At 59.8% G+C, this 25265-nt stretch overlaps 1 protein-coding gene across 2 annotated transcripts in view; it reads left to right on the top strand.

Annotated features, from left to right (window-relative positions):
- The window catches only part of TLN1 (talin 1), a 45309-nt gene that overhangs the window by 12037 nt on the left and 8007 nt on the right, over positions 1 to 25265 (top strand). The window contains exons 4-50 of one of the 2 annotated variants that reach the window (XM_063295938.1): positions 684 to 813; positions 1000 to 1152; positions 1243 to 1385; positions 1592 to 1719; positions 1950 to 2010; positions 2376 to 2480; positions 2691 to 2846; positions 3466 to 3567; positions 3820 to 3896; positions 3983 to 4163; positions 4410 to 4523; positions 4620 to 4937; positions 5582 to 5680; positions 6171 to 6221; positions 6991 to 7158; positions 7493 to 7787; positions 7929 to 8095; positions 8389 to 8517; positions 8631 to 8744; positions 9216 to 9329; positions 9437 to 9571; positions 9818 to 9946; positions 10054 to 10156; positions 10519 to 10727; positions 10811 to 10930; positions 11682 to 11879; positions 13439 to 13578; positions 13778 to 13871; positions 13984 to 14073; positions 14384 to 14506; positions 14629 to 14772; positions 14997 to 15158; positions 15653 to 15793; positions 15906 to 16087; positions 18672 to 18804; positions 19140 to 19241; positions 21226 to 21396; positions 21558 to 21707; positions 22125 to 22226; positions 22394 to 22513; positions 22968 to 23114; positions 23241 to 23407; positions 23498 to 23681; positions 23768 to 23893; positions 24050 to 24166; positions 24263 to 24448; positions 24866 to 24973. In XM_063295938.1, the coding sequence (XP_063152008.1) occupies positions 684 to 813; positions 1000 to 1152; positions 1243 to 1385; positions 1592 to 1719; positions 1950 to 2010; positions 2376 to 2480; positions 2691 to 2846; positions 3466 to 3567; positions 3820 to 3896; positions 3983 to 4163; positions 4410 to 4523; positions 4620 to 4937; positions 5582 to 5680; positions 6171 to 6221; positions 6991 to 7158; positions 7493 to 7787; positions 7929 to 8095; positions 8389 to 8517; positions 8631 to 8744; positions 9216 to 9329; positions 9437 to 9571; positions 9818 to 9946; positions 10054 to 10156; positions 10519 to 10727; positions 10811 to 10930; positions 11682 to 11879; positions 13439 to 13578; positions 13778 to 13871; positions 13984 to 14073; positions 14384 to 14506; positions 14629 to 14772; positions 14997 to 15158; positions 15653 to 15793; positions 15906 to 16087; positions 18672 to 18804; positions 19140 to 19241; positions 21226 to 21396; positions 21558 to 21707; positions 22125 to 22226; positions 22394 to 22513; positions 22968 to 23114; positions 23241 to 23407; positions 23498 to 23681; positions 23768 to 23893; positions 24050 to 24166; positions 24263 to 24448; positions 24866 to 24973 (6588 nt within the window). The remainder of the gene's footprint in view (positions 1 to 683; positions 814 to 999; positions 1153 to 1242; positions 1386 to 1591; positions 1720 to 1949; positions 2011 to 2375; positions 2481 to 2690; positions 2847 to 3465; positions 3568 to 3819; positions 3897 to 3982; positions 4164 to 4409; positions 4524 to 4619; positions 4938 to 5581; positions 5681 to 6170; positions 6222 to 6990; positions 7159 to 7492; positions 7788 to 7928; positions 8096 to 8388; positions 8518 to 8630; positions 8745 to 9215; positions 9330 to 9436; positions 9572 to 9817; positions 9947 to 10053; positions 10157 to 10518; positions 10728 to 10810; positions 10931 to 11681; positions 11880 to 13438; positions 13579 to 13777; positions 13872 to 13983; positions 14074 to 14383; positions 14507 to 14628; positions 14773 to 14996; positions 15159 to 15652; positions 15794 to 15905; positions 16088 to 18671; positions 18805 to 19139; positions 19242 to 21225; positions 21397 to 21557; positions 21708 to 22124; positions 22227 to 22393; positions 22514 to 22967; positions 23115 to 23240; positions 23408 to 23497; positions 23682 to 23767; positions 23894 to 24049; positions 24167 to 24262; positions 24449 to 24865; positions 24974 to 25265) is intronic. The other variant, XM_063295939.1, reaches the window with a different exon arrangement.

A 25265-nucleotide genomic window follows, 5' to 3' on the forward strand; every position in this document is an offset into this window, starting at 1 on the left:
AGGTTGAATGCTCTGATCGTCAGAAACAGTCAATTAAGGGCTCATAGCCAGCAGCTCAGGGTGCCCCCCTCAGGGCTAGCATGGTCTTGACAGGGTGCAAGTGCCCAAGAGCAAAGCTGCTGCTCCAGAAATGCCTGCTGGAATTCCCCTGGAATTCCCTGCTAAAGACGGACCGGCTGAGGGACCGGTTAGCTTTTAGATCCTCAGCCGCTCTGCCTTGCTGGGATCCAGCATAACCTTCCTTCCTGCTCTGGATGCCAATAACCTCCAAGCCCCACGTCTCTTCTGTGCAAGTGTGGGGGGTGACTCCTGCATATTGATGACTCTTACCTCCTGCTGGTGGAGGACCTCTCCAAGTGGTGGGGAGAAGGCTGAGCCTTGCAGCATCCCACAGTGACTTAACCTCTATCTCCCCACCCCAACTGGAGCTGGCCACTCTAGGAGGAGCAGACCCACTCCAGCACAGTGCCCGCATTCCCAACTGAACCAGCCCAGGAGGATGCCAAGTCTGATGGCATAGCAGCCAGTCAGGAGGCCCAGAAGGACCTGGAGAGGGACTTGGTCGCTGCCTTCTTGGCTCCCTTGTGCTCACTCTTTCCTGCCCCCTTTGTTGTCTGTGCCCTTTCCCCCCAGTTGTGGCCCTGGCATTTCTTGACTCCCCACCCCTAAATCTGACTTCCCAGGACACCATGGAGTACAAGAAGAAGCAGCGGCCCCTGAAGATCCGCATGCTTGATGGGACGGTCAAGACGGTCATGGTGGATGACTCCAAGACGGTCACTGACATGCTTATGACCATTTGTGCCCGGATTGGTGAGCAGCCTGGTGCCGTTTCGGGGAGGAACGAGGAGGCATTTGCTATTCTGTGGAGTCCCTTCGCCTCCAAAGCCAGGCGGGACAACCATGTTGGCCAAGCCAAGTGGGCCGCCAGGCAGCTCTGCCTGTAGCTGTGGCCAGGGCTACTTTTTGCCCCTTGACAAGGCTGCTTTGTGCCCCCAGGCATCACCAACTATGATGAGTACTCCCTGGTACGGGAGATCATGGAGGAGAAGAAGGAGGAGCAGACAGGGACCCTCAGAAAGGATAAGACCCTGTTGCGGGATGAGAAGAAAATGGAGAAGCTCAAGCAGAAGCTGCATACGGACGATGAGCGTACGTGAGGGCCGGCCAAGCTCGGGGGGAGATGTGGGGGCCGGAGGGACCCTCAGCAGCTCTGAACGCCTCTCCTGCCTCCTCGTGCAGTGAACTGGCTGGATCACGGACGCACTTTGCGCGAACAGGGCATCGATGACAACGAGACGCTGCTGCTCCGGCGGAAGTTCTTCTACTCTGACCAGAACGTGGATTCCCGCGATCCGGTGCAGCTCAACCTCCTCTACGTCCAGGTGCCCTTCGCTCCCCGCTTCCGGGGCCTTTCCACGGCTTTCTGAGCTGGGCACGGCCCCTGTCCCTGCCCCGCCCGCTTGGGGGATCATTGCCTGGGTGCATAGGAAGGAGGCTGCTCGGGAGGGCCCAGGTCTCCAGGACAGAGCAGGGAGGAGGGTTCCCGAGGAGACATCATGCCATGCTGATTGTGCTCTTCCGGCCTCAGGCCCGAGACGACATCCTGAACGGCTCTCACCCCGTCTCCTTCGACAAGGCCTGTGAGTTTGCCGGGTACCAGTGTCAGATCCAGTTTGGTCCTCACAACGAACAGAAGCACAAGCCGGGATTTTTGGAGTGAGTCTGCCTGTCTCTGTAGCTTCCCGGCAGAGCAGCCGGGCGGCCGTGGAGCAAGGTCCCGTTGGGTCATTTCCCCAGACAGGGTACCCTCAGGGTGCAGAGTTTGCCACAGGTCCCTGTTCCCCAGGCTGGGCACCTGTCCATTCTGCTTGAGGGCCAGATGGAGCTGGGAATTCAGGCTTTGTACAGCCCCTCTCTGATGTGCGGCTCTCCTTCCCTTCTTGTAGCTTGAAGGACTTTCTGCCAAAGGAATACATCAAGCAGAAGGGTGAGCGGAAGATTTTCACGGTGAGTGGGAGGCCAGGAGAAGGCCCTCTTGAAACTGGAGCTTGCGGGCCACGTTCCTTCCTGCCCAAGCTGCAGAAGAAGTGTGGCTGTTTTAAAGGGGACATCTGCAGACCTCTACTTTTTATTTATTTTATTTATTAATCCAATTTATCACCGCCCATCTCCCAAAAGGGACTCTGGGCGGTTTACAATAAAGCTTTTGCAGCGCCTTGGAGGCCTGGCCGGCATATGGGACAGTTGCGGGATTCTGCAGAAGAATGGCTGGCAGAGCAGCTGCGATTGCGCTGAAGGGCTGGGGGAGCGATGGGGCAGGGGCCGGTAACTTGGGAGCAAGGGGATGCAACCACGTGTTCTTCCCCTCCCAGGCCCACAAGAACTGTGGCAACATGAGCGAGATCGAGGCCAAGGTGCGCTACGTGAAACTTGCCCGCTCGCTGAAGACATACGGTGTCTCTTTCTTCTTGGTCAAAGTAAGCTATATTCGGGCCCACTTTGGCCCGGCCCCAGGCTCCAAGGGGGCGACGGGAGGGCCCTGGGCTGCGGTACAGACCGTGCTGCTCAGAGGCTCTGGGGGAGGGGAGGTGTCTGGCTCCCACTGGGGCCTGGCTGGGGCTTTCCTGCTCCAAACCGGAGTGGAGGAGAGTGGGACGCATCCTGTGATGCTGGCACCTCCCTTGCAGGAGAAGATGAAGGGGAAGAACAAGCTGGTCCCCCGTCTCCTGGGTATCACCAAGGAGTGTGTGATGCGGGTGGATGAGAAGACCAAGGAGGTCATCCAGGAGTGGAACCTCACCAACATCAAGCGCTGGGCAGCCTCCCCCAAGAGCTTCACCCTGGTAACGGTTTCTCCCTCCCAGCACCTGGGATTTCCCCAGTCGATAAAAGAACAGAGTGATAAGCCGTGCAATTGATCTACTGCAAGAGATGCGAGAGTTCGTTAAGCCACCGGGGCCACAGAGTCCCCCCGTCTGGCCCCTGAAGCCTACAGGCTTAAGGAAGATCTAGAGGGGAGGGGCTGCCCTGGCCTGTTCCCTGGAAGTGTGGGGGGGAAACGCCTGGATGCCCCAATAGGGGGAACTCTCAGAAAGTGCCCGGCCTTCCTGGGGTGTGCAGGTTCTGCCTGGGTCCTGCAGATCCCCAGGTCCCTAACCAGACAGGGCTTTACAGGTAATGCCACTCCCCAGGGGAGGCCCTGGCTCAGCTTTCAGATCCCGGTGCCTGCTTCAGCACGTCTGAAGCCGCAGCAGGCTGGCTAGTGGCGCCAGCGGCCTGGCGTTTAAATCTGCCTGAGGCCGGCTGCAGAGGAGGTGGTTCTTGCTGGCCCAGGGGTGGGGGAGTCACAGGGAAAGGCGGTTGCTCTCCTGGCCACCGCTTCCAGCAGTAGCATCGGGGGTGGGGACAGCAACCTAGCAGGAAGTTCCCCCTCCAATGGTTGCCTTGGCTTTGGCGTGGCAGGATTTTGGGGACTACCAGGACGGCTATTATTCTGTGCAGACCACTGAGGGGGAGCAGATTGCCCAACTCATCGCCGGTTACATTGACATCATCCTGAAGAAGGTGGGTCTCCGGTGGGGGTCTGGGCCAGGAGGGGACCACAGTGACCCAGGGCAAGAGGAGAGCTGTCGCGATCTCTGCTGCTGTTGCCCAGACCAGGGGGTGTCTTCAGGCCGCAACCTCACTGCACGCGGGGGGGCGGGGGGCGGCCCTGCCCTGTGTGGCTTGAGCTGCTGTTGGAGGCAGTGGGGCCAGGGCCGCTGGGTCCGGGCCTCGGTGGTGAGCAGGGATAACTGCTGCCTCTCTGCCCTGCAGAAAAAGAGCAAAGACCACTTTGGCTTGGAGGGGGATGAGGAATCCACCATGCTAGAGGACTCCGTGTCCCCCAAGAAGTAAGGCTGGTTTCACCAGAGCGGGAGTGAGCTTCTGGGGGGGCAGGGGAGTTGGGGCTGCACCTCATAGCCTGCTTGCCTTGTAGGTCAACCCTTTTGCAGCAGCAGTTCAACCAGCTGAACAAAGCTGAGCACAGCTCAGTGGCCCTTCCAGTTATTATACGCCCAGGTGCCAGTGGGCCAGAAAACTTCCAGATGGGTACCATGCCCCAGGCCCAGCAGCAGATCACGAGTGGCCAGATGCATCGGGGGCACATGCCCCCTCTGGTAAGGGTCCTGGGCTGCAGGCTCGGCTCTGGACCTCCAGAGATGGCTGCTTGCACAGACCTCAGCGCCACCAACTGTGTGCCCTGTATCTCCTGTCGCTCGGGGTCTTGGCCTTGGGACTTCTCCCGCCCTCACAAGCTTGGTGTGCTCTTGGGGAATGGGAAAGCAGCCCCTGCATTTCCCCCCTCACCCAGTCCTGCTGCTTGGGAGGACAGCGGCTCACCCATCTTCCACTCTGCCCTGCAGACGTCTGCTCAGCAGGCCCTGACCGGCACCCTCAACTCCAGCATGCAGGCCGTGAAAGCTGTGCAGTCCAGCCTGGATGACTTTGAGACACTCCCACCCCTGGGACAAGACGCGGTGAGCAGGCTGGGGAGAAGGGCAGCCGAGCATCTGTGGGGAGAGGGCTCTCCCGGGGCAGGACTCCTAGAATGACTCCTGCTGCTCCATTCTCAGGCCTCCAAGGCCTGGCGAAAGAACAAGATGGACGAGTCGAAGCACGAAATACATTCTCAAGTCGATGCCATCACCGCGGGCACAGCTTCGGTGGTCAACTTGACCGCCGGCGACCCGGCAGAGACAGACTACACAGCCGTGGGGTGTGCCATCACCACTATCTCCTCCAACCTGACTGAGATGTCCAAGGGGGTGAAGCTGCTGGCAGCCCTGATGGAGGATGAGGGTGGCAACGGGCGGCAGCTGCTGCAGGCGGCTAAAAACCTGGCTGGGGCCGTCTCAGAACTGCTGAAAACAGCCCAGCCGTCCAACGCTGAGGTGAGTGGTGGAGGGACTGGACTGGGAGATGCCCCAAAGGGAGAGCTGCCCCAAGAGGCTTCTGCTGTGGGAGACCCAGGGCAGGGTAGGAGCCGGGGGGGAGGGGCACTGGTTCCCGTTCCTCTTGGGCATGGGACCTCTCTGGGATCTTTGGGCCGATCTCTCCTTCTTGGCCCAACCCACCTCACAGGGTCATTGTGGGGTAGATGGGGAGGAGGGTTGAGCCCCTGTGCAGAAGGTGGGTACACATCAAACAGAAAAGAAATCTGAGGAGGATGTGAACTTGGCACTGCCCTCTGAGGTGGGTGCCGTCCCTTTGTACTTCTCGTCCTGCCCAGAGGTGGCACTGAAGGACAAGAAGCAGAGGTTGGGGAAGGTGGCACGGCCTGAGGTCCAGAGTCAGCCTCCAGACAGCAGCCCTGGGTGAGGGGCTCCGGGGGTCCCTGCGGGGGCATTGGAGGTTTTCTGGTTAGGCTTTCATCTCACCACACCCAGGCTCCCTGCTGCAGCTGCCTTCTTTGTCCTTTGGAATTGCTCTCAGAGGGAAGGGGGGACTGGCCATCTCCAAGCAGGTTGTGGTGTGCCTTTCTCCGGTGTGTGTGGCCAGGCCGAGAGCTGACGTGAACCTGCTTCCTCCCTTCCAGCCCCGGCAGAACCTGTTGCAGGCAGCTGGCGCGGTGGGGCAGACCAGTGGAGAGCTGCTGCAGGAGATTGGAGAGAGTGACACTGACCCCCATTTCCAGGTAAGACACGTGCCAAGAGCACGCTGATCCCGTCTTGTGATCAGACTGGCCCAGGAGTGGCTGAAGGGCGTCTAGGGGACTGCAGTGAAGCTTATAGGAGGGAGGCTGGGAGAAAAGGCAGTGGGTAGTGAGGGGGAACAATGGCCCCCTTCTGACCCCCAAAGGGGTGTCGCAAAGAAGGCCAAGACCACCCTGGTGGGCATACAGACCAATGAGTTTGTTGAGCAGTCCTGCCTCCGCTCTGGGGAAGGCTCCCTGATGGTCAGAGCAGTTTCACGGCGCAGAGCGAGTGAGCGAGCTTGCCCTGCCTGGAGGACTCTGAGCCTTTGCTGGGGAGGATCTGCGATGGGGGTTCCTGCCCTGAGCAGGGTGGAACTCGGTGGGGCTCAATGGCCCAGAAGGCACCTCCCAACTCCACGCTGGGCAGCCAAGGCCCACGGGCTCAGCCCGTAATCTCTCTCTCTCTCACGTTGCGGATGTTCACGCACAGATGGTGGAGAGCCGGCACCTCCGGACCTTGTCCGCCCCTGACGCCAAGACGGTAAAAGGGCTCGAGCTGGGCTGTGGCTGCGCTCCTTGCAGAGCCCCTGCCCTCTCCGCCCGGTCCCCAGTTGGTGTGCTTGCCAAAGCGGGTTCCTGTGCAGCTTTCTCTCTGCTGGGCTCTTCCAAGCCAATCTTGGGCTAGGCTCTGTCTGCTGCAACCCCTCATGCACACTCACACTCACACACCCCAATCTAACCTGAAAGCAATCACTGCAGATCTGGGACTGGGTGATGCAGGTCCTGCTCTGGGACTCTGTAGGACGCTGCTGCATTTGGCAGCTAGTCTGACCTGCTTTGTCGGGGGAGGAAAGAGGGAGGAGGCCTGCTACTCTCCGCAGACCCAGAGGCAGGGCCCCTTCTGGGGACAGGGGTTTTCAGGGGGCCAGCCCAGGAAAGGAGGTGCAAAGTGAGTGGGAGGCTTCCGACTGGTGCAAGAGGGGGCTTACCAACTTCTGGCCTTGGTACCACCTGTTCCTGAGGCCCCTGCCCCCAGCTTTGGCTGCCTGAGCTTGGTGACGGGCTTGGTGTGCAGTGCTCTGGGCCGGAGGTTGAGGCTGCTGGTGGTGGAGACTCGTTACTCACTGGGAAGGCTGGCAGGAGAAGTACAGCTGCCTCCGGGCAGGAGACCTGGGGGGAGTGCGGCTGGGGTCCGTTCCAGTGGCTGGGTGGCCTTAGTTTAAGGGGGGAAGGAGGGGAGGGGACAGAGACCCTGCACTGGACATTTCACGAGCTTCTTGACTGTGGCCTGATTTGCCCTCCTTCTCCAGGACGTGCTGATGCAGCTAGCCAAGGCGGTGGCCAGTGCAGCTGCTGCTTTGGTTCTGAAGGCCAAAAACGTGGCCCAGAAGACGGAGGACTCGGTGCTGCAGAGTCAGGTGATCGCGGCAGCCACGCAGTGTGCTCTCTCCACCTCCCAGCTGGTGGCCTGCACCAAGGTGGGTGCTTCCGACTTGGGATTTGGGTGGTTGATGGGGCCGGCCATAGCGGCAGCACGGGCCCCTCCCTTCTTTGCCTGGGCCAGGGGAGCAAGGGCCAGCGTCCTCTCGTCGAGAGGCTCTCTCCCCCAAGGGGGGGAGGCCCGCCCTGCTGCTGCTGCTGCTGCTGCTGCTGCTGCTGCTGCTGCTGCTGCTGCTGCTGCTGCTGCTGCTGCTGCTGCTGCTGCTGCTCCAGAACACAATTCAGCCCGGGCAGGCTCAGTTTTCCTCCACTGGAGAGGTCACCAGAGAGCCTGGCTCTTGACCTGGTCCTCCTCGCTCCTTCCCCTGGCAGGTGGTCGCTCCCACCATCAGCTCCCCCGTCTGCCAGGAGCAGCTGATCGAGGCTGGAAAGCTAGTGGCCAAGTCGGTAGAAGGTTGTGTGGATGCCTCCCGGGCAGCCACCTCTGACGAGCAGCTGCTGAAGCAGGTGGGCGTGGCCGCCACCGCCGTGACCCAGGCACTCAATGACCTGCTGGAGCACATCAAGCAGCATGCCACGGGCGGGCAGCCAGCCGGGCGCTACGACCAGGCCACTGACACCATCCTCAACGTCACCGAGAACATCTTCAGCTCCATGGGAGATGCCGGTGAGAAAGTGCCATCTGCAGAAGCAGCCCTGTCTGCGTGCCCCAGAAGCGGAGGGTGGTGCCGGCAGTCGGGCACTTGATGGAGTCCTCCAGGAGCATTGTGGCCCCCCTTACGGCCTCCCTTGCTCTTCTCCCCCCCAGGAGAAATGGTTCGCCAGGCCCGCATTCTGGCCCAGGCAACATCTGACCTGGTGAACGCCATCAAGGCTGATGCGGAGGGGGAGACCGATCTGGAAAACTCACGGAAACTGCTGAGCGCCGCCAAGATCTTGGCAGATGCCACGGCCAAAATGGTGGAAGCAGCAAAGGTCTGGCACTTTGTATGCGTGGGGTAATGGGGCATTTAGACAGGCAGTGCCTGTTTGACCATATGGTCAGTGCTGGACCGGGCACAAACGGCCCTCTGTCCTTGGCAAGCAACAGCTGGGAGGCGGTGTACCTTCTGGGGAGGCAGAGGCGTGACCTTCCCCTGCAGGCTGACTTGCGGTGAGCCCCGCAGGCAGCCTCCTCTTGGGGGTGGCTGTTCAGAAGAGCCGCCCCTCTGGGACGGAGCAGAGGGGGTGTGTGAGCTCCTGATGTGGGCCTCCATCGTTCCTGCCAGGGGGCCGCAGCTCACCCAGACAGCGAGGAGCAGCAGCAGCGCCTGCGGGAGGCAGCCGAGGGGCTCCGGATGGCCACCAATGCTGCAGCCCAGAACGCGATCAAGAAGAAGCTGGTGCACCGGCTGGAGGTCGGTCTCGGGGGTGGGGGCTTTGGGGAGGGGGCGGGGCTCCTCCCTTGGCTCTTTCTCGCCAGCCAGGTTGGGATCCCACCAAGGAGTCCCACCTTGCTCTTTCTCTCCAGCATGCGGCCAAACAAGCTGCTGCGGCTGCCACCCAGATGATTGCAGCCGCCCAGCACAGCGCCGCGGGGAGCAAGAACCCTTCTGCCCAGCAGCAGCTGGTGCAAAGCTGCAAGGTAAGCAGGAATGGGGCAAGGACTTGAACTCGGGGCCCCCTCGGATTCCTTGCCCCGGATGCTGGTGGGGCCGGCTGGCCTTCGCCCGGTAGAACAGTGAAGGTCTGGCGAGCGGGCGGGCGGCAGTTGAGCACAGCGCTCATTCAGCACCCCTTGGTCGCTTGGAGGCAGCCAGTCTGGCAGACAAACCCAGCTGCTCTGGGCACAGAGGTCTTGGTGGAGGGTGGCTTCTCCATGTAGTTGGCAGAGTGGCACAGGACGCAGGGACCTCTGGAGATGCCAGGATGAAAGGAGGGAGGCTGATCCCCGTTGTTAAGCTAGAGGAGAATAGAGGCACAAGACGAGGAGGTGTTCAGTTGGGTGGGGTTGAAGGAGGCCCCGAGGCCTCGTATCCCTGAAGGCCAATCCAGGGTGGGCCCACAAGCCAGAGCAGCATGGCCAGAGGCTTCCTTTCCTTTTTTCTCTTGGCAGGTGGTGGCTGATCAGATCCCGATGCTGGTGCAGGGAGTTCGTGGCAGCCAGTCCCAGCCCGATAGCCCCAGTGCACAGCTGGCCCTCATCGCTGCCAGCCAAAACTTCCTGCAGGTGAGCAGACACTGGGCCTGACCGGGGGGAGGCAGAGGGTTCATGGTGCACGGTCTGGCAGGCCTCGCCGCTCCGCGTGATGTCTATCTCTCCCATTTCCATTGTAGCCTGGTGGGAAGATGGTGGCTGCTGCCAAGGCTACGGTGCCCACCGTCTCGGACCAGGCCTCTGCCATGCAGCTCAGCCAGTGTGCTAAAAACCTAGCGGCAGCTCTTGCTGAACTCCGCACTGCAGCACAGAAGGTAAGGAAGTTCACCTGCAGGTCTCTGGGGATCGGCCTCACCCCGGTGGAGTCCCAGGAACACGGAGGAGGCGCCTTGCCCTGTCTAGGAAGGTTCCTTCTCATGCTGGGGCTAGGGTAGTCCCCCTCTTTCCCTGGGGAAGCCCCTTCCCTCTCATTGGGAGAATGTGAAACTCCTGACCTTGGCAAGAAGCCCTGAGAGCAAAGGGGCACTGCTGACCAGACAGGGGTTCTCCTGTTCCCCCAGGCACAGGAGGCCTGTGGCCCTCTGGAGATCGACTCGGCCCTTGGCCTGGTGCAGAGCCTGGAGAGAGACTTGCAGGAAGCCAAGGCAGCTGCACGGGACGGCAAGCTTAAGCCCCTTCCAGGGGAGACGGTACGTGGGGAGGAATGCGGGGTGGGGATTTAGTGGAGCCATGGGAGGGAGGGAAGGTGGCATTTGAAGGCTCCCAGGCCCTTCCTGATGGCCTGTCTGTGCTGCAGATGGAGAAGTGTGCCCAGGACTTGGGGAACAGCACCAAGGCTGTCAGCTCTGCCATTGCCCAGCTGCTGGGGGAGGTTGCCCAGGGCAATGAGAACTACACAGGTACTTGGTTCTCCTGGGGCCCCAGCAGTCGCAACTGCAACCACAGCCACGCGTGCTTGCATGTGCCCTCCCCTGTCATTTGGCCAGGACACTTTCCTCCCATGTCCCTTCTGAATGTCTGGCTTGAGAAGCAAGGGGCTTTTTGCACTGCAGTGCTGCCCCCATTTCCCTTTGGGATGCCCCAGCCCAGATGGGGTTCGCCCTTCTTGGGGTGGGGCATGGTCCTTGGTTCACTGCTAGAAGCAAGAATGTTCTCCAGCCAGCCAAGAAGGCTGGTCTGGTCAGGACAGGGCAAGGGTGCCTGGGCTAGCCAGCAGCGAGGATCCCCTTGTCTCCCCCTCTCCCCCTCCCCCTCCCTGCAGGGATTGCAGCACGGGATGTGGCACACGCACTGCGCTCCCTGAGCCAGGCTGCGCGGGGGGTGGCTGCCAACACGGAGGATCCTCAGGCCCAGGCGGCCATGCTGGACTGTGCGGGAGATGTCATGGACAAAGCCAGCAGCCTCATCCAGGAGGCCCGCAAGGCGGTGGCCAAGCCCGGGGATCCCGAGAGCCAGCAGCGCTTGGCCCAGGTGAGCCCCAAGCTCCTCCCTGGTCCTGCCTGGCAGAGGGGCTGCCTGGGAGGGCAGGTGAACACTCTGTGCTCTCTCGGCAGGTGGCCAAGGCTGCGTCCCAGGCCCTGAACCGTTGTGTGAACTGCCTGCCGGGCCAGCGGGATGTCGATGCTGCCATCCGCACCGTTGGTGAGGCCAGCAAGAGGCTGTTGGCTGATTCTGTGAGTGTGGGGCTGCTTTTAGCCTGGAATAAGGCCCAAACCAGGATGGGATGGTGGGTTAGGGTGGCCCTGGGCCGGGAGAGAGCCCCAAGCCAGACCAGCGTTGGCAGGCAGGCTCTGTTTTGGATGTCACTGACGTGCGCAGAGAGCCACCCCCCTCAGAGCCCTTCCAAAGCAGCCAGTTTGAAAAACGCCCCCCACCCACTCCAGTGCCACAGAGGCACTCAAGCTGTGCTCAGCCCCGGCTGCGTGTTAGAGACCCTCTGAGAGCCACTCTGGCTCTGGGGTGTTGGTCTTTTCACTGGGGCTGTGGTGGAGCAGGCGTTGGCTCTGCTGCTCTCCTCTTGGGGGTTCTGGCCCCATGTGGTGAGGTTCTGCAGAGCCCTCGGCCTCCTTCCTTGGCTCTGCAGGAAGACTTTGCTTGAGCAGGGGGATTAACAGCCAGCCCCGAGGCGTTGGGTTTGGGAAACTGGGCCACGGATTCTCCGCAGAGAAGCTGCGTTGCTCTGGCCAGGAGAAGGGGCCATGTTCTAAGCCCCAAGGCGTGGTGACGAGGGCTGGGCCAGAGATCTCTGCGCCTATATCCTGGGTCAGAGGGGAGCTGAGATGGAGAAGGCGGGAGAGCCGGATGTCGCCACCTGGTCATTTTGCAGCAAGTGGAAACCATCTGGGCTGCGGCGGCTGCCTGCTTCGTCAGGAGGGCAAGGAGGGCCTCTGGACCACCGAGCTTGACTCCTGTTTCTGCCCCCAGTTTCCTCCCAGTGCCAAGAATTTCCAGGAGGCCCAGAGCCACCTGAACCAGGCAGCGGCCGGCCTGAACCAGTCAGCCAACGAACTTGTGCAGGCATCACGCGGAACCCCCCAGGACCTGGCTAAGGCCTCGGGCAAGTTCGGCCAGGACTTCAACGAGTTCCTGCAGGCTGGGGTGGAGATGGCCGGACAGTCCCAGGTAAGAGCTGTGTTGGGGAAGGAAGGTCTGCTCTGTGTGTACAGGAGGGAGCTCCTTGTTCCAGGAGGAAGGGCTCCTAAGGAGCACGTGTGTGCACACTCAGGTTTGCACGCACGTGCGTGGTGTAAGAAAGGCCAGCAAGAAATTTGGCTGGGCAAAGTCCAGGGCAGGATGTCCATCCTGCAAGTCCAGGGGAGGTTGCCAGGGGGCTATCAGGCAGAGTGCCATGGACACCCTCGGCCAAGGGGTCTGGGTGTGCAGCATCAGACCCTGTAACCAACACAGAGGGTGAGGCCTCCCTTCAGGGGAGAAAAAGCCAGTGGCAATTAGAGATTCAGAGCCGCTATCCTTCCTGCAAGGCGGTTCCTGTGGTGTGGGGGTTGCGATATCTGGGCCCCTCTCCCTGTGGTGGCTCAGCGGTTAAGACGCCAGGCTTGTTGACTGGAAGGTCGCAAGCTCGGTGGTTCGAGACCCAAGCGCTGTGTGACGGACTAAGCTCCCGCACTCGCCCCAGCTCTTGCCAACCTAGCAATTCGAAAGCATGCAAACGCGAGTAGTTAAATAGGTGCTGCTTTGGTGGGAAGGTAACAGCGTTCTGTGACTGTTGTGCCGGCCACATCAACACAGAAGTGTCTTTGGACATCGCTGGCTCTTTGGCCATGAAACAGAGATGAGCACTGCCCCCTAGTGTTGGACATGACTAAACGGGAACCTTTACCTTTCCTTACTTCCTGGGCGTGGGCCTGCTTGGGGGGAATCTGAAGGCATGGCACAGCTGCAGGCAGGCCTGAGCAGTCACAGCCAGAGACTTGGGGGGGGGCAGCGGCAGGGCCAGCCAAATCCCTCCTAGCTCTGCCCTGGCACACTGTTGAGGGTAGCGACACCACCCACGTAGCTGGGTAAGGGCACACCACAGCTCCCCCTCTTGTCTGGGGACCGAGCAGAGGCAGAGCCTGGTCTGCCAACAAACCTTTTGGCTTGTGCTTGGTGCCGCCCTAATTTCAGAAGGGACATAACTCTCAAGGACAAGCAGCAGGGAAGGTGGAAAGTGAGTTTATGCAAAGCCGGATGTGGGCTGCCTTCATCTTGTAGCTGTCCCCGTTTCTCGCAAGCTGAGCAGAGAGAGAAGTTTAAGCAGGAGATGGAGCTGCCCCCATCCAGTCCAGGCCTTGAGACTTGGTGCACTGGCCTCCAGGGCTACCGGAGGAGACAGCAAGGGCAGCATGCAGGTGCTGCCATATCACGGAAGGCCGATTGCAACGAGGGGGTGGCTGGGGGTGGCTTGGGTGCCAGGTGACACTCTCTGTCATGAGTGAGGATGGCGAGCAGGGGGCTCCCATCCAGGCTGTAAAGCGCATGCATAGTACTGAGGAATTAGGTGGCCATTCAAAGACACAGATTGGGCCCGCCTTAGTCTTTGGGGTTTATATGTCTGGGTTTTCCCACGCTTCTTCAGTTTGTTAGGATTCTCTGTTATGTAGCAGTAAATAAACACTAGAGACCTATTCCTTGTCTCAGCGTGGTTCCTGGCTGTTAGGACACTCTCTGTCTCCTTGCAGTCCAAGGAGGCCCAGGCCCAGGTGGTGTCCAACCTGAAGAGCATCTCCCTCTCCTCCAGCAAGTTGCTTCTCGCAGCCAAGGCCCTCTCAGCAGACCCTGCAGCGCCCAACCTCAAGAACCAGCTTGCTGCAGCTGCCCGGTACGCAGCCCCTCTCATGGTGGCATGAGCACGCCCCACCTGAGAACTGGCGGGATGCCTGCGGAGGGCCACCCTCGGGTGAGGCAAGGGCCAGATGGCTGTTCTGGGCTCAGATGCCCATGCCCACTGCTGCACTCTGGGGGATGGGGGCGGGCCGGGCTTAACGGCGGCCTCTCTTTCTCTCTTCCCATCCTGGCAGGGCCGTGACAGACAGCATCAACCAGCTGATTACCATGTGCACCCAGCAGGCACCAGGCCAGAAGGAGTGTGACAATGCTCTGCGGGAGCTGGAGGTCAGCCAGCCTGCACCGAGGAGAGGGCGGGTGCTGTGATGCTGTGTGGGGGGGAGGTGGGGGGGAGGTAGGGCGGGCCCAGCCTGTGGTTTAACTGGCTTCTCCTCTGCAGACAGTGCGGGAGCTTCTGGAGAACCCTACCCAGGCAGTCAGTGACATGTCCTACTTCAACTGCCTGGACAGTGTCATGGAGAACTCCAAGGTGAGTGGGCAGATGGGTCCGGGGCAAGCGGGGTGGGCAAGGAGTTTAGAACCCTAGTTGGGAGGGGCTGTTGAGGCCTTCCAGTGCCCTCTGCCCAAGCCCAGGGCAGGTATCCAGACAGGGTCACCAACTCTTGGGAAGCTTTGCAGACCTCTGGAATTCTTTCTCCCCTCTTAAAACCTGCATTTCTGGATGGTGTGGGAGCTGCTCCCCGCTGACCCGGTGCCAGAAGCTCCCAGAATCCATAGCACCACACACACGCACACACACACTGCACTTCCCATGCCTCTGTGCCTTCCTTCTCCTGCAGGTGCTGGGCGAGGCCATGGCCGGCATTTCCCAGAATGCGAAGAACAGCAAGCTGCCCGAATTTGGCGAGTCAGTCAGCACGGCCTCCAAGGCCCTCTGTGGCTTCACTGAGGCGGCTGCCCAGGTATGAGGCAGAAGCCCCCTTGCACGGCTGACGGGCACAAAGCTCCTCGCTGTGGAGCGAAGGTGTGGCAGGGACTTTGCCTGCCCTGCTCTCAGGTCTTCCCGCCCCATGCTCTGTTGCAGGCAGCCTACTTGGTGGGAGTTTCCGACCCCAACAGCCAGGCTGGGCAGCAAGGCCTGGTGGATCCCACCCAGTTTGCCAGAGCTAACCAAGCCATCCAGATGGCCTGCCAGAACTTAATTGACCCGGCCTGCACGCAGTCCCAGGTAACTGGCCACCCGTGATGGGGATGGAGGACAGAGGGTGAGGGCACTGGCCCCTTGAGCGGGCCCTTGAGAACACAGCCTTCTCAGTGCGAAGGTGGTGGCTGAGCTCCTCCCACGGAGGCGGGGCGGTGCTGCTGTGTCCTCCTCCTCATGGAAGGAGCTGGGTGATTCCTGTCGGTCTCCTGGGTGGGGCTAAGGCAGAGGGCCCTCCTTGCCTCCCTCAGGTCTTGTCGGCCGCCACCATCGTGGCCAAACACACCTCTGCCCTTTGCAACACCTGCCGGCTGGCCTCATCCCGCACTGCCAATCCAGTAGCCAAGCGCCAGTTTGTCCAGTCTGCCAAGGAGGTAGCCAACAGCACAGCGAACCTCGTCAAGACCATCAAGGTACCCCCAGATTCCCAACTGGGAAGATGATACTCAGTAGAGAGAAATGGGAATCCGCATTTGGGTGCTACAGGAGTGCAAGGCATGCCGAGAGAGATGCGCAAATGTAAATAAGATGTCCGTGTCTTTCTGGACCATGGACTGAACAGCTACGTTTGCACTGCACGCTTAACCCTTTTTCTGGGTTTGACCAGTACCCTGTACATCTGACAACTGAGGCTGGCCCAAGAACGGATTTTAGGCAGACTGGTCATCCTGCAAAGGACTAGGGAGAGTTTCTGGCCAGATGGGTGGCTGTGAGGTTTAAATGACCACCTTGCCTCTGCAGGCAGGCTCCCTTCCACCTTGGCTGTGTGGCTGCCTCTGAGTTGTCCACGGGTCGGGGGTCTCTGTGGAAGCAGGAAGCGGGTGGTCCTGGGCCCCAGGCTTGGGTGGGAGCTGCAAGGCCCATCACAGCATGGAAGCTGAAGGCCCGGATGTGGGTCTCCCTGCAGGCCTTGGATGGTGCCTTCACTCCAGAGAACCGTGAGCGTTGCCGCGAAGCCACAGCCCCACTGATTGAAGCGGTGGACAACCTGACCGCCTTTGCCTCTAATCCTGAGTTTGCCACCATCCCTGCCCAGATAAGCCTGGAGGTAGGTGGAGCATGCTGGGGGCCTGCCAGTCTTGGCTTGGAGGAGGAGGAAGGATCCTCTCTGGACAGCCCTTGGCCCATTGCCCCGAGTGACCCACGCTGCTCCCTCATAGGGGCGCAGAGCCATGGAGCCCATCCTTTCCTCTGCCAAGACCATGCTGGAAAGCTCTGCTGGCCTCATCCAGACTGCACGCTCACTGGCTGTCAACCCAAAGGACCCTCCTAAGTGGTCAGTGCTGGCTGGTCATTCGCGCACTGTCTCCGATTCGATCAAGAAGCTCATCACCAACATGAGGTGGGTGCCTGCTTTTTGCCCTCACTCCACAGGGGCCCAGCTCCTTCCCCCATGGAGCATAAGTTGAGGAACTCAGTCTGAGGCACTTCAGATCTAGGAGAAGGTGCAGTTGAGCCCCTAAGGGGCCCATCCTCAGAAGCTGGGAGAGAGGCTTATCTCCCTTGCCTTGTGCAGCTGCTGGAGGTTCTGGCCCCACCTGGCAGATGGTCCAAATCCAGATGTGCTTCTGTCATTGGCCCGAGTGGGGCTGAGGGGCAGAGTATCATTCTCCAGTGTTCTGATTGCCACACTTCAAAAAGGCTAACACAGGTAGTCCTTGTTTGGCGACTGCCTTGTTTAGCAAGGCAGTCGCCAAACAAGGACTTGTTTGAAGTTATGGTGATGAAAAAGTAACTTACGACCAGTTCTCACATTTACGGCCTTCACAGGTCAATAAAGCAAAGGAAAGCTGATCATAAGCAAAGTTGTGGTTTTGCTTAGCAACTGCTTTGCTTAACGACCAAGTTGCCAGTCCCAATTGTGGTCGCTAAACAAAGACTACCTGCATAGGGATGAAAAATGGGGCAGCCAAAAACGAGGAGGGGCTGGAACAGTTCCCGAGCAAAAAATGGCTACATCACCTGAGGTTTCTGGGCTCAGGGCAAAGGCAGGTCCGGGGAGATACCTTTAAGGTATATAGATTATCTGGGATGCAGGAAATGGGGACAGAGGTAAATTTCTGTCCGCTGTAGTGTTTGAAGCAGGGTCCTCTGTTGAAACTAAACTTAGGGAGATCTGGATGGAGAAAAGGAAGTATTCCTATGTATAGAGCCAAACTCTGGAACTGTGTGCTGATGATCTCCATGCAGCATGGCTGGTTTTCAAAAGGAACAGGATAAATTCATGAAGGATCATGCTGTCCTGTGGCTTGGCCTGAATACCAGCTGCTCAGGAGGCCCAGTGGAGAACCCTCCTCACGCCACTGAGCCTCCTGATGCATCTGAGTGGTCACTGTGGGGTTTAATAACAGAATTGATGACACTTAATTACTGTATATTTATATCCTGTTTTTTCCCTGTGGTAGGTAGCACAACATAGGGACGCGGTGGCACTGCGGGTTAAACCGCTGAGCTTGCCGATCGGAAGGTCGGCGGTTCGAATCCGCGTGACGGGGTGAGCTCCCGTTGCTAGTCCCAGCTCCTGCCAACCTAGCAGTTCGAAAGCATGCAAATATGAGTCGATTAATAGGTACCACTTCGGCGGGCAGGTAACGGCGTTCCATGTAGTCATGCTGGCCACATGACCACAGAAGTGTCTATGGACAATGCCGGCTCTTCGGCTTTGAAACGGAGATGAGCACCGCCCCCTAGAGTCGGACACGGCTGGACTTAACGTCAAGGGAAGCCTTTACTTTAGGTAGCACAACAGTGTTCAAACAAACATGCAAACAAGTAGCTATGATGAAATGAAGTCTGCAGGCACAAGAGCTTAGAAGTTGCATTAGCCGCGCTCTCTTAGACACATGAGATGCTAGGGGACCCAAAGGAAGCTGCCGTGGGTCAGGTTCTTGTGGGAGAATGTCGTCCGCCGAATACCCTGATCCCTGGCCAGGTAGACCAGTGCAGAACTAAGGTCCAACAAGGATGTTCCTTGTCCCAAGAGTTGGCTCCAATCAGTCTTCCAGGCAGGCCAACGCAGACAGGGTGGAGGGGGGCCAGGCATGCTTTAACAAAGGCATGTATTGTTATGGCTGGCTCCGAAGTGTTCAGGAACAAAATGGGGCAAAGCAAATGCCTCGCCTTGCCCTTCACCTGTGCAGCTGGTCTCAGAGCTGGACTCGGAGGCTTCCCAGAATGGAGGCCTGGCCAGCCGCTCTTTCCAGACAGACTCCGTTCCTTTCCTGCTACAGGTGTTCCTTCTTCAGAGAACTTTCAGCTTGTCAGTATGAAGATACCTGCAGGAAAGAGCAAAACTTGTTGAGCCTCAAAGTCAGAGCAGTGGCCAGAAGAGATGGGGGTGGGGGGGTTTAGGACCCTGCTTTGCTGTTCCCTTCCTGTTCTGTGCTAAACAGAATGTCTTCTGCTGAGAGTGAAAAATGGATGTTGGAGTAGCCAAAACCAGAGAAGCAGTCCAAGGACTGGGCCTGTATAATTTTGCGGACTTGTAGAATTGCCTGCGAAGGGCAGCTGTGCATACAAAGGCACTTTCTCGGCTGCAGCCACAGCCTCTTCTAGCCGATCCCTGGCCCAGATCCCAGTAGTGTGTCAGGGAAACTAAGGTGTTTCCTCCCCGTACTTTACATTCCCTTAGCCCTTGCCATTTCATGCCCATTTGCACAATTGGAGAGATCCTCTTAGGATTTGGGGCTTGCCACCTTTACTTTCTTGCCAGATGTCTGAAAACTGGCTCCCCCTGAACTCCACATCGTTAGCAGTCTGCTGGCACCTCTGCTGTCAGTCCCCTGCATAGAGTCGGCAGAACCGGGCAGGGGAGAGCAGATGCGATAGCTCGGGATGGGGGCAGCAAGGCCGGGACAGCAGGGAAGGGGGCTCTGTGTGCTGGGAGTGCCCACGTGTGCACATAGGGCTGCCGTTGCTGTCTGCAGGGACAAAGCTCCTGGCCAGCGGGAGTGCGATGAGGCTATTGAAACGCTGAGCAAGTGCATCCGCGATGTGGACCAGGCCTCTTTGGCAGCCATCAGCCAGCAGCTGGCACCCCGGGAAGGCATCTCCCAAGAGGTGAGGGAATGCCGCCCCCTTGGCCCTCATCTTGCATCACACTGGAGGAGCAGCCGGGCACTGGCCTTTTCTAGAGAGGCTGACCGCCTGTGGGAGCCCTGCCTGTTTGTCTCCGAATTGGGAGGTCCCTGACCCACGGGCACCCAAGGGCTGTCCGTTTCCGGCAGTGGAGAAGAGGAGGCTGGCCTGCCCCTTCTGGCCGGAGGCAGGGGACAGAAGGCCTTCCTGTGCCAGAGTTGGGCCCAGCTCCTGCTTCTGGGGATTCCACTGGCAGCTGGGGGGGGAGTGCCCTCCCCCTGCTGCAAACTTGTGCTCAGGGCTGTCTCCTTCCTCAGGCCTTGCACAACCAGATGCTCACAGCTGTTCAGGAGATCAGCAATCTCATTGAGCCTGTGGCAGATGCCGCTCGTGCCGAGGCCTCCCAGCTCGGCCACAAGGTGAGACAACCTGGCTACGGGAGGAGGAGGAGAGGTCCACGCCAGCCCTGGGCAGGCACAGCAGGCTGGCAAGGCCATGGGGCCAACTGTAGGGGTACCTTGTGGTCTGACTTCGAAGAGCCCATTGGGTCAGCCTGAGACTGGGGTGCTGTGGATGGGAGGAAGGGAGTGGGGCCGAGGAAGGCGTGTCTTTGTCCTAGCCAGCACTTCCCCAGGGATCTTCACCGCTGGGTCTCTGTGCAGCAGGGAGGGCCTCTGGTCCCACTGCGTGGTTTGGGCCTCTGCAGCCCTGCATGAAGACAGCCAGCTGCTGCGGGTGTGTCAGATCCTCCTCTTGCTCTGGGCAAGAACCAGCCTTTCTGGCACTCTTGGCTGTGATGCCCCGGCTGGGTTTGCAGGGGATGCTAGACCCGGCTAAAATGAGGCTTGGTGGCATATGGTTATAGAGCACGGGCCATCACATGGAGCCATTGTGGGGTTAATTTTTTGGCCGTGGTCTGTTGTGCGAACACAGCTGTTGCGTTTTGTTGACTTGGGTTTAGGGTGACCTGTACTTTCATTGATTCCAGTTCATCCTCCTCAGCGAACTCAGGAAGTAGATGTTGCTCTTCCTTTCCCTGCCCCACCTGATCCTGAAAACCACCCCACAAGTGAGGCTAGTTTCAGGACAGATGGCTGGCCCACCAGCTTCTCATGAACTTATATGAGTGCCACCAGTTGCCCTGCAGGCATGTCGCCTTTGCCTTAGTGTAGGGCCAGCATTAAGTCACACAGGAAAAATGCAGCCTTGGAGCCCCCAAGTGGGTGGACTGGTATTCAGCTTTTTCAGTTGCAGCTACTTAGATTTCTTTTAAATAGAAGGAAAAACTTGGCCGATGGTAAGGGCTGTCTATCAGTGGAACAGTCTACCTGTGGCGGTTGTGATTTCTCCGTCTCTGGAGGCTTTTGAGAAGAAGCTGGACATTAATCCTGAGAATGCTTTTCTTGCTTGTGGCAGAGGGTGGACTAGGTGATCCTCAAGGTCCTTTCTAACTCTACAGTCCTATGATCCTCTGGTGAGGGGTTGGGCAGTTGAAGGGGCAAAGCTGAAAACCCCAGGACTCGGGACTCTAGCTAGGTGGGCGTCAAGCACTAAAATAGCTGCTTGAGCCTTAATTTGCCCCCTTAGGAGCCCCCCCCCCAGTCAAGGAAAATTAGGTCCAAAAAGTGTGCCCCACCTGCTCTGGCAGCATCATGCTGTAACCCTGACGGCTGTCTCGGCACCTCACTTTTTCATTCCAGCGTCGGGCATCCCTCCAATGTTTAAAAATGGGAAATGACATTCAAGGGAACGGGGGGGGGCATTCTGGGTTGTGATTGGCGTGGCTTCCCCAGGCAGGTGATGACTCCAGGGCTGGGGGCACAAAATGCTGCAGGAAGGCTACCAGCTGGGGGTCTTGGGGCTGGACGCAGCTGGGCCCCTCTGGACACTGTTCCACCGCAAGCCGTGGTGGGGAGGACCAGGGGTGTCCCTGGCCAGGCCTTGGCCTGCTGTGGTTGGCAGGTCTGGTCGCGATCCTGCTTGGGCTGCCTGTGATGCTACAAGTCTGGCCTGCCTCTCGTTGCTGCACATGCACAGCTCTAGGATGAGACGTTCAGCGTGGATGGGTGTTGCCGGTGACGGTTCCTAGGGCACTTTTGCCTGGAGGAGGAAGACTTAGGCGGGGCCTGACAAAGGTTGGAGGGGCTCCGTGTGGGGCAGGCAGTGCTGGGCTGAGAGCTGCCTTCGGCCCCTGAAGACTCAGAGCCTGCAGAGCTGTCCACCAGACCACTGCACCCGCATTTGGACTCAAGGATGGGCACCTTGATTGCCCACCCACTTGTGCACGTGGTTTCCCTGCTGGTCCATTTGCAAGGGTGCGCAGGCACCCCAGAGAGCCGGCCAGGTGGGGGGGGCTGCTTCTCCCTGTCCCCCCATGTTCTGTCTTCCCTTCTCCTCCTCCAGGTCTCCCAACTCGCCCAGTATTTTGAGCCCCTGGTCCTGGCAGCCGTGGGTGCAGCCTCCAAGATGCTCAATCACCAGCAGCAAATGAACCTCCTGGACCAGACCAAGACGCTGGCAGAGTCGGGCCTGCAGATGCTCTACACGGCCAAGGAGGCCGGGGGAAATCCCAAGGTACCCACGGGACTGGCTCTGGCTTGGTCAGTCGATGCACACAGGGTGTCGCGTCAGTGTGGAGACTTGTGCCGGCCTGGCACGGTGCACATGCCGCCTGGGCTTGTGGGGGGTGGCCGCAGGGTGTGACTGCAGGGCGTGACATGGGCCTCTCTCCACAGCAGGCAGCTCACACGCAGGAAGCCCTCGAGGAAGCCGCGCAGATGATGAAGGAGGCCGTCGAGGACCTGACAGCCACCCTGAATGAGGCAGCCAGCGCTGCAGGGGTGGTGGGCGGCATGGTGGACTCCATCACACAGGCCCTCAACCAGGTGAGCGGGGAGGGCTGTGGTCCTGCCCCCCAGCACCGCTTCTGCAGGGGCCAGATGTGCCGGGCCCCTTGACGCCCACAGAAAGTGCATCCCCAGGAGAGTGCCTCTTCTCTAGGGAGTCCCTGTGCTTGGCTCCCCTTTGGCGCTTTCTTAAACTTGGTGGCACTGGCTCCCTTGCAGAGGCAGCCGGGCACGTCCAGAGGGGGTCTGGAGGCAGCCAGGGGGGTTCAGGTTGGATCTGAAGGCTCGGGGCATTTGCTGCTGAGTTTCAGGGGGGCTGAAGTCCCCCTGTCGGCCAGCTTGCTGGCCCCTCCCCCCATTGGTGCAATCCTTGTGCCAGGAAGGAAGGCACTGGGTAGGGGGAGGCACAGACATGTGCTGGGTTGCCTGACAGGGTCTCTCTTTCTCTTGCCGCAGCTGGACGAGGGCCCCGTGGGAGAGCCCGAAGGAACCTTCGTGGACTATCAGACCACCATGGTGAAGACGGCCAAGGCCATAGCCGTGACGGTGCAGGAGATGGTGAGCCGGTTGGGTGCCCTCTTGGGGAAGCATGGCCTTCACGCACAGGACCGCCAGAGCTGGGGCGACCAGCTCCTGCGCTGACCGCCCTCCAGATTCTTTCTCCCCCAGCGGAAGGAGCCGTCCCCACCCACCTTCACTAACCCATATCTTTTGTGCTGCTGCAGGTAACCAAATCCACCACCAACCCGGATGAGCTGGGCATCCTGGCCAGCCAGCTCACCACAGACTATGGGCGCCTGGCCCTGCAGGCCAAGCCAGCTGCCCTCACGGCGGAGAATGAAGAGGTGAGGAGACGGTGGCTGAAAAGGCAGGTAGTGAGGCAGGGGGCACGAGATTTGGGGGTGGAGAGAGCCACAGAGGTGGTCTTGCCAGGGATATTCAGAAGCTGCCCCGGAAGCCCTGGGAAAGGCGAGCGCGCCAGGCAGCTGATTCTCTGGGGTGTAAGAGGGAGGGAGGGGGCAGGCAGGCAGGCTGGCCAGGTTCTGCGGCTGAGTCTGGCTCAGTAGAGTAGCTCTGCCTTCCTGTGGAGTCAGCTTCTGGTTGGGGCTGACGGCCCATAAAAGCTGAGGGCAGGGGAAACGTTAGGGCCCATTCTGTCAGGGGTGGGTCTGGGGTATCTCCAGGGTGGGCTCCTTGAAAAGAAGCCAGATAGTGTTATCTCCACCCCCAGAAGGGCACTCAGATGGCAGGGGCTGGCAGGGAGTGACTCTCTCTCTCGAATTCTGTGCTCCCCTCCAGATTGGCTCCCACGTTAAGAACAGAGTGCAGGAGCTCGGCCACGGCTGTGCCGCTCTGGTGACCAAGGCTGGAGCCCTACAGTGCAGCCCCAGCGATGCCTACACCAAGAAGGAGTTGATTGAATGCGCCCGCAGAGTTTCTGAGAAGGTGACTCTGCCTAGACCCTGCCGGGCCTAGGGGGGAAAGGTCCCGGCACCCGCCTTTCTCCTGGGCTCGTGTTGGGTGTCAGACCCACAGACCAGAGCAGGGTGTTCTGCCTTTGCTCCCCTGCAGGTGTCACACGTGCTGGCAGCCCTCCAGGCTGGCAATCGGGGCACTCAGGCATGCATCACGGCAGCCAGTGCCGTGTCGGGCATCATCGCGGACCTGGACACAACCATCATGTTTGCCACAGCTGGAACCCTCAATCGCGAGAACGCAGAGACCTTCGCTGACCACAGGTGGTGACTCCCAGGGGCTGGGGGGATGCCAGCAGCTGGCTTGTGGTGCCGCCACCTCTGGCACATTCTGAAACGCTCTTCTCTCGGCAGGGAAGGCATCCTGAAGACGGCAAAAGCGCTGGTGGAAGACACCAAGGTGCTGGTGCAGAATGCCACCGCGAGCCAGGAGAAGTTGGCCCAAGCTGCCCAGTCCTCAGTGGCAACCATCACGCGCCTGGCGGAGGTGGTGAAGCTGGGGGCGGCCAGTTTGGGCTCCGAGGACCCAGAGACTCAGGTCAGGGCAGCGACCACAGGTGGGCGGGGCAGGCGTGCCTGACCTGGTCCTTGCTGCTCTGGCTCACCTGGCCTTTCTGTGCCCAGGTGGTTTTGATCAACGCTGTCAAAGATGTTGCAAAAGCCCTGGGAGACCTGATCAGCGCAACCAAAGCTGCTGCCGGCAAGTCCGGAGACGATCCCGCCGTGTACCAGCTGAAGAACTCAGCGAAGGTCAGGCCTGGGCCGCTGGGGCGGGGTGTGCTGCAGGGCAATTGGTGTGCCCAGTGGAATCCTTCCGTTTGGGGGGAGGGGAAGTGAGCACTGCACCAGGCGCACAGGGGATGGGCCGGCTGATCCCTGAGCAGCTCTCTGGCTGGTCATTGGCAGGTGATGGTGACCAATGTCACATCGCTCCTGAAGACCGTCAAAGCAGTGGAGGACGAGGCCACCAAGGGGACCCGGGCGTTGGAGGCCACCATTGAACACATTCGGCAGGAGCTTGCGGTGAGTGCTGGTGCCCTGATCCCTGTGTTCGCTGACCACCTGCCCACCACTCTCCCAGGCTGACTTGCCTTCCTCCTCCTCCTCCTCCTCCTCCAGGTGTTCTGCTCCCACGTGCCCCCTGCCAAAACCTCAACACCAGAAGACTTCATCCGCATGACGAAAGGCATCACCATGGCAACAGCCAAGGCGGTGGCAGCTGGCAACTCCTGCCGGCAGGAGGATGTGATAGCCACGGCCAACCTCAGCCGTCGCGCCATTGCGGACATGTTGCGCTCCTGCAAGGTGGGGAAAGGCCTTTCAGGCCCTGGGACCATTTTTCAGGTGGGGTGGTATGCGGGACCTCGGCTGGTTTTGAACGGTGGGGTTTTCGATGAGGAGGAAGACCCCAGTGCTTGGAGGGTCCCCCTGGAATTGCCTCTGATTTGTGGCCTGAGAGGTCTCGCAGGATGGCACACTCAGGCAGGCTCTCTGGACAAGTCATGCTGGGGGGCTGGAAGAGGTGGGCGGGCTAAAAGCCGGACTTGTCAGGGGTAGATGAGTCCCCCGAGTCAGCCCTCCAGCTGAGCCCTCGCAGCCCTTCCCTAGGGAGCAGATGCCTTCTTCTAAGGGGCTGTGCTTGGGTGCTCGGGGGGGGTGGGTGGTCCCTCTTCCTCTCTATGGGGGTTGGTGAGTGTCTTTCTCAGGTTATCTGCCTTCCAGGAAGCTGCCTGCCACCCAGAAGTGAGTAGCGAGGTCCGACACCGAGCCCTACGCTTTGGCAAGGAGTGTGCCAGTGGCTACCTGGAGCTCCTGGAGCATGTCCTGGTGGTAGGTGCCTGGCCCCTCCCCACCTCGTGGGCTGGGCATCCACCCCTGCCCCCAACAGCCTTTGCTTTGCCCCATCCCTTCTTCCCTATCCTCACCTCTGCCCAGTTGGTGAGCATGGCATGTGCTGCATGCAAGGGCACGCTGTGAGTCTGCACAGGATGAGACCCTAGGGAAAGGGAGGGGTCAGTCCCAAGTCATTAGGCTGGGGGACCAGTCATTAGGCTGGGGGGCTGAGGATGGCTGTCTTCCCCTGCAGGGCAGGACCTAACCCCAGGCTTTTTGGTGTGCTGGT

Source organism: Candoia aspera, chromosome 2 (assembly GCF_035149785.1).
Source record: "Candoia aspera isolate rCanAsp1 chromosome 2, rCanAsp1.hap2, whole genome shotgun sequence".
NCBI classification, from domain to species: Eukaryota; Metazoa; Chordata; class Lepidosauria; order Squamata; family Boidae; genus Candoia; species Candoia aspera.